The 16,271-nt window shown below is 44.6% G+C and overlaps 1 protein-coding gene across 1 annotated transcript in view; it reads left to right on the forward strand.

Moving 5' to 3' along the window:
• Positions 1-1,365: 1,365 nt before the first annotated feature.
• The window catches only part of LOC139950099 (uncharacterized), a 57,946-nt gene continuing 43,040 nt past the window's right edge, over positions 1,366-16,271 (forward strand). Inside the window, exons 1-8 of the mRNA XM_071948727.1 lie at positions 1,366-3,819; positions 4,349-4,520; positions 5,088-5,318; positions 5,664-6,022; positions 6,538-6,901; positions 7,591-7,893; positions 8,484-9,629; positions 10,599-15,698. Of these exons, the coding sequence (XP_071804828.1) occupies positions 1,366-3,819; positions 4,349-4,520; positions 5,088-5,318; positions 5,664-6,022; positions 6,538-6,901; positions 7,591-7,893; positions 8,484-9,629; positions 10,599-15,698 (10,129 nt within the window). The remainder of the gene's footprint in view (positions 3,820-4,348; positions 4,521-5,087; positions 5,319-5,663; positions 6,023-6,537; positions 6,902-7,590; positions 7,894-8,483; positions 9,630-10,598; positions 15,699-16,271) is intronic.

Here is a 16,271-nt window from a genome sequence, read left to right on the forward strand (position 1 = left end):
ATTATTATTATTATTATTATTATTATTATTATCCTCTGAGTAGAGCGCCCTCGCCTATGGCGTGAAAGGAGGTTGTTCATCGGAAAATTCTGTGTACCATTTGTATGTCACAATGTTTTATAACTGTCATAAGCTATCCATTGCTCCTTACCAAGAGATTACTCAAAATAATTTTCGCATTATTCTCTTGGAGTTTTCACAGGTTTGTTATTTTATGCATTAGTTGGGACACACCAATTGAGAAAACTTGGACAATTACCAAACATACCCAGTGTTATTAAAGGCTCGAATTTAACACATTTTTGTGTTGAAATTTTATTTTTCAGGAGTTTCCTCTGGATGTGGAGGTGGAGCTTTTGGTGGGCCTGGTGGAGTGGGACTGGGCATCGATATTTCACAGTCCTTTGCTTCTTTCGGATCAGTCTACGAGCCACGTGAATCTGGCACTATGGGAGGTAATGGTGGTACCGGTGGTTCATTCATACGACTGGAGTCAGAAGACATACGTATTGATGGTAGTTTGTTAGCTGACGGTAACTCTGCGTCTTCATCCAGTGGTGGTGGTGGCAGTGGTGGTAGCATCTGGATTACTGCTAACGGAAAGTTTAGTGGGACAGGATTGGTGTCTGCCAGTGGTGGAGCTGGTGGGTCACAGAGCTGTGGAAGCGGCGGTGGTGGTCGCATTGCTGTGTATACTGATTCCACTGAACGCTTTGTCGGTCAGTTCAATGCTGCGGGAGGAAGTGGTCAGTCCACTGGATCTGGAGGTCCTGGCTCCATCTATTTCCAGGAACAGAGAGTCGGGGAATCATTTGAAAGGCTTGTTGTTGACAACAGAAATACACAATCACAGCTTTATTTCACTCTGAATGAGACTTGGCAAGATGGTTCCATTGATGAGATTGATCTGAGTGACAATGTCCTGTTTCAACTCACACCTGACGGCTCAAGTCAAATCTTTGACATGCGGAAAGTTGTTGGTGATGGTTCTGCACTGGTTCATATTCATGCAAATCAAACAGTTTTATTTGAAAGAAAATTGGAGGTGAATGATTCCATTGGAAAGACCTTTGTGAATATCCGAATCGATCATGAAGGGGAAGCCATCATGTCATCCAGAACACAGATAGTCGGAAAGGGAACATCACATATAGCTCTTGATCTCTACGGAAGGTTGATTGGGGTACAAGATCTTGTACTTGCAGACGACCGGACAATGAGGTGTATCCAACAGCTGCTGCAGTTGCTCTTGTTGGAGATGAGAATGGGGAACCAGGAAAATTCACATTTGCTTCAATGGAGCTGGCGAGTGGAAGTCGATGGGAGTTTGTTGAGAACATGGGAGCTCACCTGACTGTTGGAACCATGGATGTCAAATTTGGAGCAGGAGTCTGGGCAGACTACTTCATCATAACAGCATTTGATCTCGATGTTGAGGTTGGAGCTCTTCTCTCGTGTCGGGGCAATGATCGAGATGCTTCTTCTGATGTGGATCAGGCAATTGGGAGTGGCAGTACAGTAGGTGCAGAGGACTCTGGTGCTGGTCATGGAAGTTTCGGAGGAGTTGGCTACTCACATAGAGCAGAAGGAGGTAAACCTTATGGATCGCTGTACTACCCACAAGAAAAAGGAAGTAGGGGATCACTTACTGGAGGACGCGGTGGAGGTACTGTTTATATCCTCTCTGCTGAGCTGATTCTTGATGGAGAATTATCAGCAAGTGCTGAAGATGGCATGAGCAGTGGCAGAAGTGGTGGCAGCGGTGGGAGTGTTTTGATTCAGACAACATGGTTTGAAGGTTTTGGTGTGCTGTCGGCAAACGGTGGGGATGGTTCAGGGTATGGAGGTGGTGGATCAGGTGGACGCATTGCTGTTTATACAAATACAACCAACGCATATGGGGGATTGTATTCAACTCTTGGAGGCGATGGATACAGGGAATCATCTGTTCCTACTGGAGGTGGAAGTGGGACTGTCTTTCTTCAGGAGTTGAGGAACGGTATTCCGTTCAAGAGGCTGTTTATCGACAATCAGAACAGAAGAGTCACTCAGTATGTTGCTCTAAATGAAACAGACACTCAATATAAGTTTGATGAGATACATCTACCAAGAAAGTCATCCCTTCATATTGCTGAGGGTGTTTCAGATGCTCATTTGGTGATACACAAAGTCATTGGGGATAGAACTGGGCTGCTACATGCTCATAGTATGCATCATTTCATGATTGAGGTAGTTGAAAGCATACCTACTGTGACCAAAGCTCCAGTGAACTACATCATCGATGATGGAGCTGAGATTGTTTTCCCTTCGACCCTGTATGTAGTAGGTACTGGTGTCCCTACGGAAAATTCTGATGTTGCTTCTTTGGAGTATGATGGGCGATTGACAAATTTGGCAAATTTGATTGTCAATCAGGGAGCCACTGTCCAAGTAAGACCAAATGCTCACACAGCCATCATGGAAAATGACACATATGTATCAATTGGCGACCCAGGTATCTTTGAATTTGGTAGTCTCTTGCTTCTTACAGAGTCCACGTTGAATTTCGCCCCTGACATGGGTATGATATTCTCTACAAGTGAGCTTCATGCCAGATATGCCTCCACTATCTCTGCAGAGCACATTGAGATACAGTCTTCAAACTTAAACATTGAGGAGGGGGCTACTCTAACTTGCTCAGCATCTGATCGACCTGATGATACAGTATCAGAAGGAAAAGGACAAGGAAGCTCAGCATCTGGAAATAGTGGTGGTGGGGGAGGAGGGCATGCCAATAGAGGTGGCGTTGGGTATGACTCGTCGGCTAATCCAACTGCACCTGGTGGGGTGTACTTTGGTAGTCTGTACAACGCAACAGAAAGAGGGAGTGATGGAGGTTCTGGACCAACTATGCAGGGAGGGAAAGGGGCAGGGTATATTAAACTCAAAATAGCTGGTCGCATACAGCTGGATGGTGACATCAAAGCAGATGCATCTACGGCTTCAGCTGGGTCTGGTGGAGGTGGTGGAAGTGGTGGCTCAATCAGGATAGAGACTGAGGAACTGGACGGTCATGGTCTTGTGTCAGCACAAGGAGGTGACGGAGACAGTTCCAGATCTGGCGGTGGCTCTGGAGGACGTGTAGCTGTCTTCATAGAGGGGCTTAATAACTTTGAAGGATCTTACATTGTCAGTGGAGGCTCGGGAGGAAGTGGACAACCAAGACCACATGGCGAGCCAGGGTCTATATACCTCCAGGAGCTTCGTATGGGTAGACCCTATGACAAAGTCTTCATCGACAACTCTGACAGATCCTGGGATCACTACTTCACCTTTGACGAAGATGACATGGATAATTATGCATTCGATGAGATACACATGACAAGAATGGCCACGCTTCAAATGCCAGATGATCTCAGAAAGAAAAGTTTTACTGTTAAGACACTTGTAGGAGACCTTACTGGTCTACTTCACATGCATGCAAATCATACATACATCATCGACGTTGAGGAAAACAGCAAAACTACCATCAAAGCTGAGGTTAATCTACGCATTGATCCTGATGCCATTGCTGCCATGGCAACAACTGTTGACATCATCGGTAGAGGAGACCCTGCCCTATTGTGGAACGGGCAGCTCCTTGGTGTGAGACACCTACGGGTTGCATACGAGCGGACAGTGGAGATTGGTTCCGAGGCACACACAGCTCTGATGGTCGATGGGTCTTATGAATACATCGACGACCCAGGAACATTCAGATTTGCAAGTCTGGAATTTGGCGCCCAGTCATCTGTAGCGTTTCCTCCGCCACTTGGAATTTCCTTCAACGTGGGATTTCTAGTGAGTATAAAAAAAATTGTGAAAATATTTTGAAAAAAAATTAAAAATTAAAGTTGAGTTGGTTTTTTCAAGTGAAGTGTTTTTTTTATATACAGAAATTGGAAGCTAATCTTCAGTGTTTTAGTGTTGGCAATAAAATATATTGACTTGGCTTAAACTGTAAAAGCAACCATTGTTTTGGGGAAGCATTTGAAACATTCCAATGGAATGCTTCTGCTGTCCAGTTGACTGTTCCATGCATGCCCACTTGACTACTTAAACAATTCAATTAGAACATCCTACCTATAGCATCTTCCTTAAACATTTTAGGCGGCTCAATAAAGCTACATGTAGCATTAAAATAATTAAAAGTAGTCGAAAAAATTAATGCATGAAGTCAATCTCTCTTGTGATTTTTGGTGTGACAGCTCAACATTTCGTCTAAGTGAAAAAATGTTTTACAGAACAAAAACATTTTCTCCACAATTGTTTCAACCACATATTTATTTGTACTTGTTTTCAAATGCTTTGCTTTTCTGTTCTCATTTAGGACATGAAATGGAGTTCATATTTCAGTGCAGAGTACTTTGAGATTTTTGCCACGGATTACTTCCTTGAGCCAGATGCTGAATTGATGTGTTCAGGGAGAGGTCCAGATGAGGATGGGCCTGGGACAGGAGCAAGAGGCACAGGGGCAGGTCATGCCACTGTGGGGGGAGATGGTAAGCAAAACAAGTTGCACTGGTTGAAGATAATTGTTTTTGTGTTTTTTTAGTCTTTGCATGGTGAGTCATGAATCAATATTTGGTTTCTACTGACACGCCCCACTACACATGGGCAGCCCACACAATAACTCTCTAACCACAGTTCTCTTTTCTGAAGAACCAATTGGTGCAGTGACTGGCTGAACACTGAAACCTGAATAAATATACCAAAATGTCTGATAATGATACTCAAAATGTTGAGACCAAATAAGGAACTCACTCCATGGCAGTGAAGTTAATCATGAGAACTCTCATTGATTCACTAAAGCCCTGTTTATACTTCCTGCGAATGCAAATGCGATACAAATATTCACGTCACAAATTCGCAAGAAATAACTTACAACAGTTGAAATTTGCTCCCACGAAACATTCGCTGCGAAAACAGGCACGTGACGTCAACATTCGCTTCGAATTTGCAACAATTCACAGTGAAGAGAGACCTGTGACGCCTGTGAGGTAGTAGTTAATAAGCTTGAAAAACTTGTTCGTGTGCTTGACAATAAATTTCCCCTCGTCTCCATTTAGCACCTGCTGGAACACCTGGTGGAACTGTGTATGGCTCCCTCTATGAACCGATTGCTGGAGGCAGTCGTGGTGGGTCAGCTTCCAATGGTAGTCCAGGCCCTCGGGGCGGTGGCAAGATCCGTATCATTGTGGGTGCAATCTTGAATCTTGATGGACAGATTTTGACCGATGGTCTGGACGGGGCTAGTGGAGCTGGGGGAGGAAGTGGGGGTGCAGTGTGGGTGACAGCAGGTACGTTTGAGATTTTTTTTTTTTAATACAAAAATCGTCTGCTCCCTGCTATATGGCCAGTAATTGAGGTTTCATATGAGTAATATCATATTTGTAAAGTTTCAAATCCTACTTTTTGTAGTAATTTTCAAAATGTCATTAAACAAAAAATGCATGTACATTTGGAAAAAATTAACCAGAAGCAACAAATAAATGTTTTACTTAAAGATGAACCTAAACAACAAACCCAGCCACAAATAGGTGTTCACTTAAAATGATAAAAGGCATTATATATATATTTAAAAAATTATAAAAATACTAAAGGATGATACTTCTTGTTATTATTTCTTCCATTGTAAAAACAAGGTCACCTCAGGGGTCACGGTGAGATATCTTCATCCGGTGGACAGGGGCATCTTACCTCTGGTGGAGGAGCAGGTGGACGAATTGCAATCCACATCGTCAAGACGGATGAATACCGGGGTGCTTTAACTGCCCTTGGAGCAGGTGGCACTAGCGCGGGGGACTACGGTGGGACAGGAACGGTGTTTGTGGAACAGCCGCTGAATGGGACGTGGTTTACAAGACTCTATTTGGACAATCAAAATGCCGATCCGCCTAAACCTTTCGTTCTCATGGAACGAAATCCAAGAACGGTTATGGAAGAGGGGACAGAGCATAATTTCGCTTCCTATGGGTTTGATGAGCTGATGCTACAGCGAAAGGTGAGAAACTATGTTCAAACATTGTTACACAGGAACTTTAGTTACTCGTATAAAATACGGCCACCTTGGCTAAGGTCAAACAATGGAAACATATGTGTGCATTATGCACACCGCACAACTCTCAGCCAATGGTACGTCTTCTTAGACTTCAGCGAGGCCAATGTATAGGTTTGTGAAGTTATTTGCAAGGGATCTATTTATTACTACTTGTACATGTATTTAAGCCCTATAGAGACTATAATACAGTTCAACTGTTCCATGTTTGTGAGTTATTGTTATCATGTTCTTGCCGCAAACAACAACAATTAAGGGATTTGACTCCCAACTGAGCAATATGCCTGTGATTTTTTTTCACAAAACTTGGAAAGTACTGAGCATACATGTACAGTGCTAAACACACATCCGTGTACGTGTAGATGGGTAAAACAACAATGAATAAGCGTTATCCCCAATGCAAGTTTAAAATCTATTAAACAGCTTCTTACTTTAAATTTTTTATCATTTATTCATAACAGATGGTTTTCCAGATTGCTGCAAGCAACGGCACACCCACACCTTCCGTATCATGTCAAACAATCCTTGGTGATTCGTCAAGTCTTCTGCACGTTCAACCCAACCAGACTTTCTTCATTGAATACTCCCAGTCTGATGACCGGCGCTCCGTCCCACCAGTCAACTTCCGCATAGAGCAAGACGGGGAAATATACCTCCCCGCAGATTTCCGAGTGATCGGAGAGGACGATCCACCGTTTGATCTCGATGGACGCATGAGTGGCGTTTATAATTTCACAGCAGCGGATGGAAAAGAGATCGTCGTCGGACCTCATGCTATGAATGCCCAGGTCAATAATGGGTCGTACGTGGATGAGCCGAAGCAAGGTATCTTTCATTCATTCAGCATAACATTTTTTTTACTAAAGATTTCGATCTGCTCTAACAATAGAAAGGCAGTGGGTTTCAAATCCCCCTAAGTGATTTGCAGAACTCAGGCAAGTACTGAGTGTACAGTGCTTAAAATTTAATCATAACTTGTATTTCTACAATATCAAAAACTAAAACACTTCAGTCAAAGCAATCATTTGGAAAATTCGAGTCAAATCCTGAAAGACATTCACAAAACCAGGTTTTTATGTTTAATGTGAGTCACTAGAATAGCTCATATCTGCTTTCATCGTTAAATTTAAGTCACTAGATTTCTCACATACTTCGTCAGTGTAATTTGAGTCACCAGATTCCTAATATCCCTCACCAAGGGGAGTCACCAGATTTTTTTATTTCTGTTGTTGATGAAATGTGAGTCATTAGATTTCTCGATTCATTGTCAGTGTAATGTAATATGTCTCAAAATTTCTCATAGCCCTTGTCACTGTGAGGGTAGTGACCAGATTCATCATATTTGTTGTCAGTGTGTAATGTGAGTCCGTATACTTTGAGTCAACCAGATTTCTCATAACCTTACAGTGTAATGTGAGTAACTAGATAGACTGCCAGTGTTACGCGAGTCACCAGGTTTCTCATATTCATTATCAGTATGAGTCACGAATGCTTTATTCTTTTGACCACCCCAGGTGTTCTGAAACTCGGAGTGCTAAGATTGGAAGCCCAGTCTGTCCTGACCTACCCTTACCACATGCAGCTTGACGTCAATGACATCATGATGCGCTACAAGTCCAGGATCTCAGCCGAGTCTGTCAACATCCAAGCAACAAATGTCCACATAGAGGGTGAAGCAGTGATTGACACCAGGGGGCGTGGTCCTGTGGCCGAGACTGGTGAAGGGACAGGGACTCGGCTAGATGGGTCGTCAGTTGGTACTGGAGGAGGTCATGGTGGTTACGGTGGAGGTGCTGACATAATGAACTACACTTCAGGTAAAGACCTTGTGCGCATGTCGGCATTTGAGAAGGACGCCCTTGGCTAGAGGTCAAGGAAAGCGTGTTCATTAGCCCATCACGACACCATGCATTTCACTGTGAACGGCCTGGATCCAAGTGAGCCACCTTACCATTTTTGTAGAGAAATCACATTTAGGCCATTCACAGTGTATGTGTTTGTTTTTGTTTGTTTTGTCATTGGTGTACCTCTAAGTTGGCATGGTGATTACCTCAAGGTCCATTGCTGCACTAAAAACTTTCTTGGGAACGTTTCATGCTTTAGCCTTTCTCAGATTGTGTATTCCAATTCATATTATTCATTCTGCATGACATAACTGCTCCAGATTCTATGGCGATATCTCAAAAACTCCACCACCTTTTGAAATGAAATTTTCACAGATTATTTTTATTGCATATATCTTTATTTATTTAAGCAATCAAACGGTTCCAAAAGCCAAAGGTTTTTTTTTTCTTAAAGTTGTGAAACCATTATTAAAAGAGTACAAAATATTTATTTAAACTAATTGTAGCATTGGTAGATACTTTCCTTTATTAACCAAACTTTTTGCTGTTGTAATTCTTTACAGGCATTCCCTATGGCTCATACACTAACTCATTTCATACTGGAAGTGGAGGCGGAGGTCTGACAGGTGGCCAGGGTGGCAGTGTAATCACTCTTCATGTCGGTCACTCATTCCACCTGGATGGGTACCTTCAAAATATGGGAGGAGACGCCAGTGGAGGACATGGTGGTGGAGGTAGTGGCGGCAGTGTTTACATCACAACAGTCTTGTTTTCTGGACATGGTGGGATATCTGTAGATGGTGGCAGCGGGTACGGAGAAGGGTTCGGTGGCGCTGGGGGTAGAATTGCCGTGCATGTGTCTTGGCTGAGAGAATACGAAGGTGACCTGACAGCTTACGGTGGGTTGGGTGGCAGCTCACGCCCAAGCGGCAACCCTGGGAATGCAGCTGGCGGTACGGTGTACTACACGGACACAAACCTGGGCCTGAGGTTCCGCAAGGCCAGTTTTGATTCACAGAATGCGACGTTGTGGATCGACGGGTTCACAAAGCTGTACCTCGACAATCAGAACAGGAACGAGGTGCTGCCGACCGTAATTGAAAACGACAGTGGAACTGTGTTTGAAGTTGACGAGATTGAGATCCACAACCATGTCGTCTTGTGGCTGCATGGGGTGAACTCTGAACTAATAGCTCATAAGTTCGTCGGCGATCGCACTGGGCAGCTACACTTGAGATTCAAGCAGAAAATGTACTGTGAGGTTGTCGAATCTCAGAGGGGATTCACAATCGCGCCTGTTAGCTACCGTGTGGACAGTGGCACAGAGATTGTCTTTCCATCAACTCTCTTCCTACTTGGGACAAGAACTCGTATTGAAGGCCTCATAACTGGAGTGTACGACCTATTCGTTGCTGAAGGCTCAGTTGTTACCTTCACATCAACAACCAGGACAGCCCTCCTCGCTAACGGCACTTACGACCTCATCACACAACCAGGAAATATTAGTTTCAGCCAGATTACCGTGCAGAGACAATCTCTCCTCGAATTCCGTGAAAACAAAGATGACTTGACCATAACATCCAGTAGACTGAGAATAAAGTTCAACGGCCTTGTCAACATGAATCGAGGGTCCATTGAAACCGGGGATTCTACAATTGAGAGTGAAGGTGTCTTAAATCTTGATTTCACAGGAAACAGTGCAGAGAGTGGTAAGAAAAGTCTATATGATAGCATTACTACTACTACTACTAATAATTTATTAGATATTTATTAGGCACATTGTATCAAAGTACCTTACACTATTACTACTCCTGTTGACTTGTCCTTAAATATTCCTGAAACAGTCTCAAATCCTTTGGAGTACGATCTCTATGCATATGTTTCCCTATAAAGCATATGTGATGATTCTTTGTTGCTTTGTCTTTCAAATTTGGCATTTTATGTTTAGGTCTAGTGGGTTAAGCATGCTTAGTTGATTTTTCGGTGCAAAAATCTTTTTGTAACACTTGCATAAATGGAACGTTTCATTCTTAACATTCTCACCCATTTAAGGCCAATTTTAAGCAATGTTGTTTTTGGGGATTCGTTTTATTTCAAATGGCCCATACTGTCCTCTGGGCAAAAAATTGTGAGCTTCTTACACACCAACTGGTTGATGGTATCTTAAAGGCTTGTTACACCTAGAGATTCTTACTGGTAGGTTGGAAGATACTAACTGTATTGTATATGCACAAGGAACACTTTCAAGAGATATTCTTCTAACTTTAACTCACTATCCCTAAGGAAATAATGAATTTCCTTCTTGGAGATGCCTGGAACTGGTTGTCTGTAAATTGATTGTGTGACATGGCCTTTGAAACTGGGCCCAATTTCAATGCTCTGTTTACTGCAAATTCTGTGCTTACGATCATCATTCTCTGCTTGCACGACAAGTGCCAAATTTCTGCACTTGCTGTGTCAGTGTAGAATACCTAGTAATGCGGAGTACACATGCTCACAAGCTTTTAAAAAACGCTTACCCGGGAAATACGCTTGACGTAAGCACATAATTCCCCGCTTCCGTATGGGCTGATTCTTTGCTAACGGTAAGCATTAGCCATGAAATTGAGCCTAGATGTTATGGTTCCATATAATAGTGTCCTAATTTGCTTTTCCTTGTCTGGCTTTTTAACCATCAGGTCCAGGCAGTGGATGGACGTCTGAAGAAGGACTTGGTTTTGGTGCTGGTCACGGTGGCTATGGAGGAGCCCCTGAACCTGTCACTGGTGGAGAACCATACGGATCCCTTTACGAGCCATTGCTCAGTGGCAGTGGTGGTGGCAATGGTGGAGGGGTCGGAGGCAGTGGCGGAGGAGAGCTGCACTGGCAGAATGGAGCTCTAATTACTATCGATGGATTTGTGTACCTCAGGGGTCAGGATGGAACAGGTGGCAGCGCAGGCGGTGGCAGCGGTGGGAGTGTCCTCTTTGAGACAACAGACTTTGCCGGACATGGTGAGATCAATGTGAACGGTGGCAATGCAGCAGAGCCAACTAATGGTCACCATGGTTTGGGATTTGGTGGTTCAGGTGGTAGGATCGGGATTCACGCTCGCTATCACTACAAGTTTGCAGGTAGATTAAGAGCTTTTGGTGGACATGGGACGTTGACAAATTTCGGTGCTGCAGGGACCGTTTACAAAGAAGAAACTGAGCGAGGGCCACAGTATGCTGAACTTAAATACAACCCTGATACAAATGTGACGTCGGTTGTTGGAGAGCATCGTTATTTGTTTGTTGATAACAACGATCAGCATGTCCCTTGGATTTTCACAATGCTCATGGAGGGTGAGAGTGACAACTACGAGCTAGATGAAGCACATATCACTCGCCATGCCAATATTCGCCTCTACCATCCTCTTAACTCGTCCAATGTGACTGTGGTTGTCCATAAGTTCCTTGGAGACCGCACTGGCTTGTTCCATCTGAGGGAGAACCAAATCATATACGTTGAAGTTGTTGAATCTCAGACTAATGAGACTTTTGCTCCTTGTAGTTATCAAATCGATGAAGGAGCAGAGATAGTCTTTCCTGCCTCGGTTGATATCATCGGAACAAGATCTTGGTTAGCTGGAAGAATAACAGGTGTGCACCATCTTGTTATTGCTGGAGGAGGCGATGTTATATTTTTCTCCACAGCTCAGACAGCATTGGTGGAAAATCAGGAATACATTCATATCACGGCGAAGGGGAACTTCAGCTTCGCAACTCTCACTGTGGAACGTAACTCTGTTGCCGAGTTCCAGCGAATAATGCATCCTATGAGTATTGTTGTGAACGAGTTTCGGGTGAAATATCAAGGAGCTCTTATTATGGATGAGGTGGAAATCGACTCTACTGATGCCTGGATTGAAAGCCAGGGCGTGTTCCACATGGATGCAAGGGGTTTCACTGGAGAGGCTGGACCAGGGAAAGGTTTTACAACTGACGACGGGATTGGAATGGGTGCTGGTCATGGTGGCCAGGGCGGTGGACCTCCACCATATGGTGGTGTGCCATATGACTCTGTGTATAGCCCTCGTGTGAAAGGCAGTGGCGGCGGAAATGGAACAGGGATGGGTGGTTCTGGTGGTGGTCTCCTATGGTGGAAAATCGGTCAAAAACTGGAACTGAATGGAGAGCTTCGTCTGAGAGGTGGTGACGGAGTTGGAGGAAATGCAGGAGGTGGAAGCGGAGGCTCAGCCTTGATTGGGTTAACCAATATGACTGGGCATGGTGTGATTGATATCATTGGAGGCCAGGGTGTTGATAAAGGAGGTGGTGGATCAGGTGGTAAAGTAGGCATTCATTGTCGCTGGCGATACCAGTACGGTGGACAGTTCCTGGACTATGGCGGTGGTGGAGGCAATGGATATGGAAATTCCCATGGAGGTTCTGCTGGCACAGTCTATAAAGAGGAAAACTTACGGGAGTTAGAGTATAGGCATAAGAAGTATGATAAAGTTCACAACACAACATTCCTGGATGTAGATCACAAGTATGTGCACGTTGACAACAATGGACGTCCTGTTCCACCAGCTACCTTGATTTTAGAAGAAAACACCATCCAGTATGAACTTGATGAGATGGAGCTCAGTGGAGCTGCAAGGCTGCTGTTGTATCATCCAGACAATGCAACCAAAGTAAACCTGACTGTGCATAGATTTATTGGGGACAAGACTGGCCAACTGCATCTTAGTGTTAACCAGACGGCTTTCATAGAGGTTGTAGAGTCTGTTACCAACAGGACTGAAGCACCCTGTAGCTTCATCGTCGATGATGGGGCTGAGATAGTCTTCCCTGCAGAGCTTCACATTCATGGCTCAAACAGCACTCTTGGTGGTTTGATAGTGGGCGTTCACCACCTATACATTGAAGACGATGCTTGGGTTGAGTTTCACTCAACAGCACAAACCGGTCGAATGGAAAACCGCGTCTATGTGGATGTTACGCCACCTGGGAACTTTTCATTTGGAACAGTTACAATCAAGAGAGGTGGTCTGGCAGGCTTCAGACGTGTAACTAGTACAATGAGTTTGGAGTCAAGTGAGCTTCGAGTGGAATACCAAGGTGCTCTTTATCTAAATCGTGGTGAGGTTCACTCAACATATGCCTGGATCGAAAGTGAAGGTGTCTTCCACATGGATGGTCATGGCTTCCCAGCAGAAGAAGGTCAAGGAGCAGGGAAAACAGTATCTGGGGTTGGTTATGGAGGGGCACATGGAGGAGAAGGAGGAGGCAAGAACACAACTCTTGTCAGTCAACCATATGGATCTGTTGTAACAGGCCTTGAGCTTGGAAGTGGTGGAGGAAACGGCCAAGGAATCGGAGGCAGTGGTGGTGGATTGCTTCATTGGAAAATCAGTCATCATTTGGAACTAAACGGCTTGCTGTCAGCGAAAGGATCCCCTGGAATCGGTGGACATGCGGGTGGAGGGAGCGGCGGGAGCGTGTTCCTTGAAACGACTAATATCACAGGTCATGGAGAAATGAATGTCCGAGGTGGAGATGGTGTTGGGGAAGGAGGTGGCGGTTCTGGTGGAAGAGCTGCTGTGCATTGTCGCTGGCGCTACACATACGGAGGGAAGTATACTGATCGAGGTGGGAGTGGTGAGGGAAGCTACCTCTTAGACCATGGTGCAGCAGCAGGGACGGTTTATGTTGAAGAAAACCTTCGCCCTCTGGAGTATCGCATCAGGAAATATCAAAAGTCAACCAATACAACCCTCCTTGATGTTGACCACAAGTACTTGCACATAGACAACGAGGGTTTGTTTGTTCCAACCGCCACAGTGGTTATTGAAGGTGATACTAACTCATTTGAGTTCAATGAGATGGAACTGACAGGAGCTTCCAGATTGCTGATCTACCACCCTCCTATGCATCAACACGTGAATGTAACAGTGCACCGTTTCATCGGGGACAAGACCGGGCAGTTGCATCTGAGAGGAGATCAGGCTGTGTACGTGGAGGTGCTTGAATCACTGACAAATAGAACCGAAGCTCCTTGCAGTTATCTAATTGACTATGGGTCGGAGATTGTCTTGCCATCAGAGGTGCACATGCATGGAACAAGAACAGAGCTTCATGGGCGTGTAACAGGCATCCATAAACTGTACATTGAGGACGAAGGGGATGTAATCTGTTCATCGACATCGCAAACGGCTCTCATGGAAAACCGGGAGTATGTACATATTTCTGAAGAAGGGAACTTTTCAGTTCCGGAGCTTTTCGTAAAACATGGAGGAGCTATCACTTTCCAAAGAGTTCTCACCGATGTCATCCTCAATGTGGATTTCCTTGAAATCAAATATCGGGGAACACTGCTGATGAATCATGGATTAATCGAATCTGACCATGCCGACTTGGAAAGCGAAGGTAACTTATTGCTGGACGGAGAAGGTCACGGCAGTAATCAAGGACCTGGGGCAGGTCAAATGTCATCTGATGGCTTCGGCACTGGTGGCAGTCATGGAGGAGAAGGAGGTTATATGGGCGAGAACAGAACAGGTGTAACGTATGGCTCTGTATACACTCCTCTTGAGCAGGGCAGTGGTGGTGGTAGTAGCACCTATGGCCCAGGAGCTGCTGGAGGTGGATTGCTCCATTGGGTAGTCGGAAAGCTAGTGCACATTAATGGCTACATATCAGCAAGTGGCCAGAACAGTCCAAACAAGAATGTTGGTGGTGGCAGCGGTGGGAGCATTCTTCTGGAAGCTACAAATCTCACTGGTCATGGAGAGATTCATGCAAATGGTGGGGAAGGATTGGAAGGCGGTGCAGGTGGTGGTGGTGGGAGGATAGGCATCCACATCAGACACCAGAATAACTATGGTGGACTTTTCGTTGCAAAAGGAGGTGCATGTGGAAACACACACCAGGAACCATCCAAGGGAAATGGGGCAGCTGGAACGGTTTATAAGTATGAGTCGCGTCGCGGACCCCAGTACAGAGAGCTGAAATATTCAGCAAGAAATGTCTCAGAGTTCAAACCTGACCACTCAAAATTAAAGATTGACAACCACGAAATTGAGGTCGACCATCCGGCTGTTGTGATGGAGGAAGGAACGGTCTTCTACGAGTTTGACGAGGTGCAGATTGAGGGTCACTCCTATCTACACTTTTACCATCCAAAAGAAGCACGCAATGTCACTGTTGTGGTCCATGAGCTCACCGGAAATAAACGGGGACTGATCCGTGTGCAGAAACGACAGCGCCTGTTTGTCCACATCGTAGAGTCAACTCACACTTACCTTGATGCTCCTTGTGGTTTCCATGTTGACTGGGGAGGTGAGATTGTTCTACCTACCACAGTGATAGCTCGCACGTTGCGGATCATCATAGAAGGACGACTGACGGGTGTTGAAGAGCTCATTTTGGAACGCAGCAGTGAAATTCAGTTTAAGGGCAAGGCTCATACAGCCATGCTAGCAGATGAGTCACAGTGGTTCACCGACAAACCCTACAATGATCACACCCCAGGTCTTCTGACTGTTCCGTCCCTCTCAGTCAGCAACGCTGGAGTACTGACCCTGTCCATGGATCCAACAATCCCAGTCTTGAACATCGGAGAACTGATCGTTAAGAACGGCGGTCAGCTGGTTCTGCAAACTCAGAAGGTAACAGTTGATGCTGGAACGGTGACAGTGGAATCGGGTGGAGTTGTGATGAGTGATGGAAGTGGATATGGGGCTCAAGAGGGACCTGGTGCTGGGAGAAGTGGTACCCAAGGCTCCTCTGGTGGTGGGCATGGATCACAAGGTGAGTACTAAACTGAAGAAAGGTTTGACTTGGTAATAGTTTCAATAGATGGAAATTTGCATCAGGGACAAAGAATATTAATATTGGTTTACCCATATTATACACTGATGTGTGTGTTAGCACTGTATACCCAGTAATTTGCAGAGCTTTGTGAAAGAAAAAGAAAAAAAACCTGAGTAATAAGCCTGTGATTTTTGTCCCAGAGCTTAGGAATGTACTGAGTATCGTTGCTAACAAAGATCGGTGTATGGGTAAAACCAAAATTAATAATGGTAATAGTTGTAGAAGGAAAACATGTTTGTAAGTGGCACATTTGTTTAAATTCTTGAAAAAAGAAGAAATACATATAGACATTTTGAGTAACTCTCAAATACGCCATATTTATAGATTTGAAAAAGAGGACTCAACTTTGTACACCAGCATCTCGATTTTTTTTTAGATTACAGACAAAGGAACAAGCTACTACACACACGTCCCAAAACCAAAATTTGCTATTTTCCTCATTCTATATTTATACTACAGTCCCACATCTGTATTTTGATCTGCCATTTCACCATCAGTTTTTCTATCATG

Source organism: Asterias amurensis, chromosome 17 (assembly GCF_032118995.1).
Source record: "Asterias amurensis chromosome 17, ASM3211899v1".
Classification (NCBI taxonomy): domain Eukaryota; kingdom Metazoa; phylum Echinodermata; class Asteroidea; order Forcipulatida; family Asteriidae; genus Asterias; species Asterias amurensis.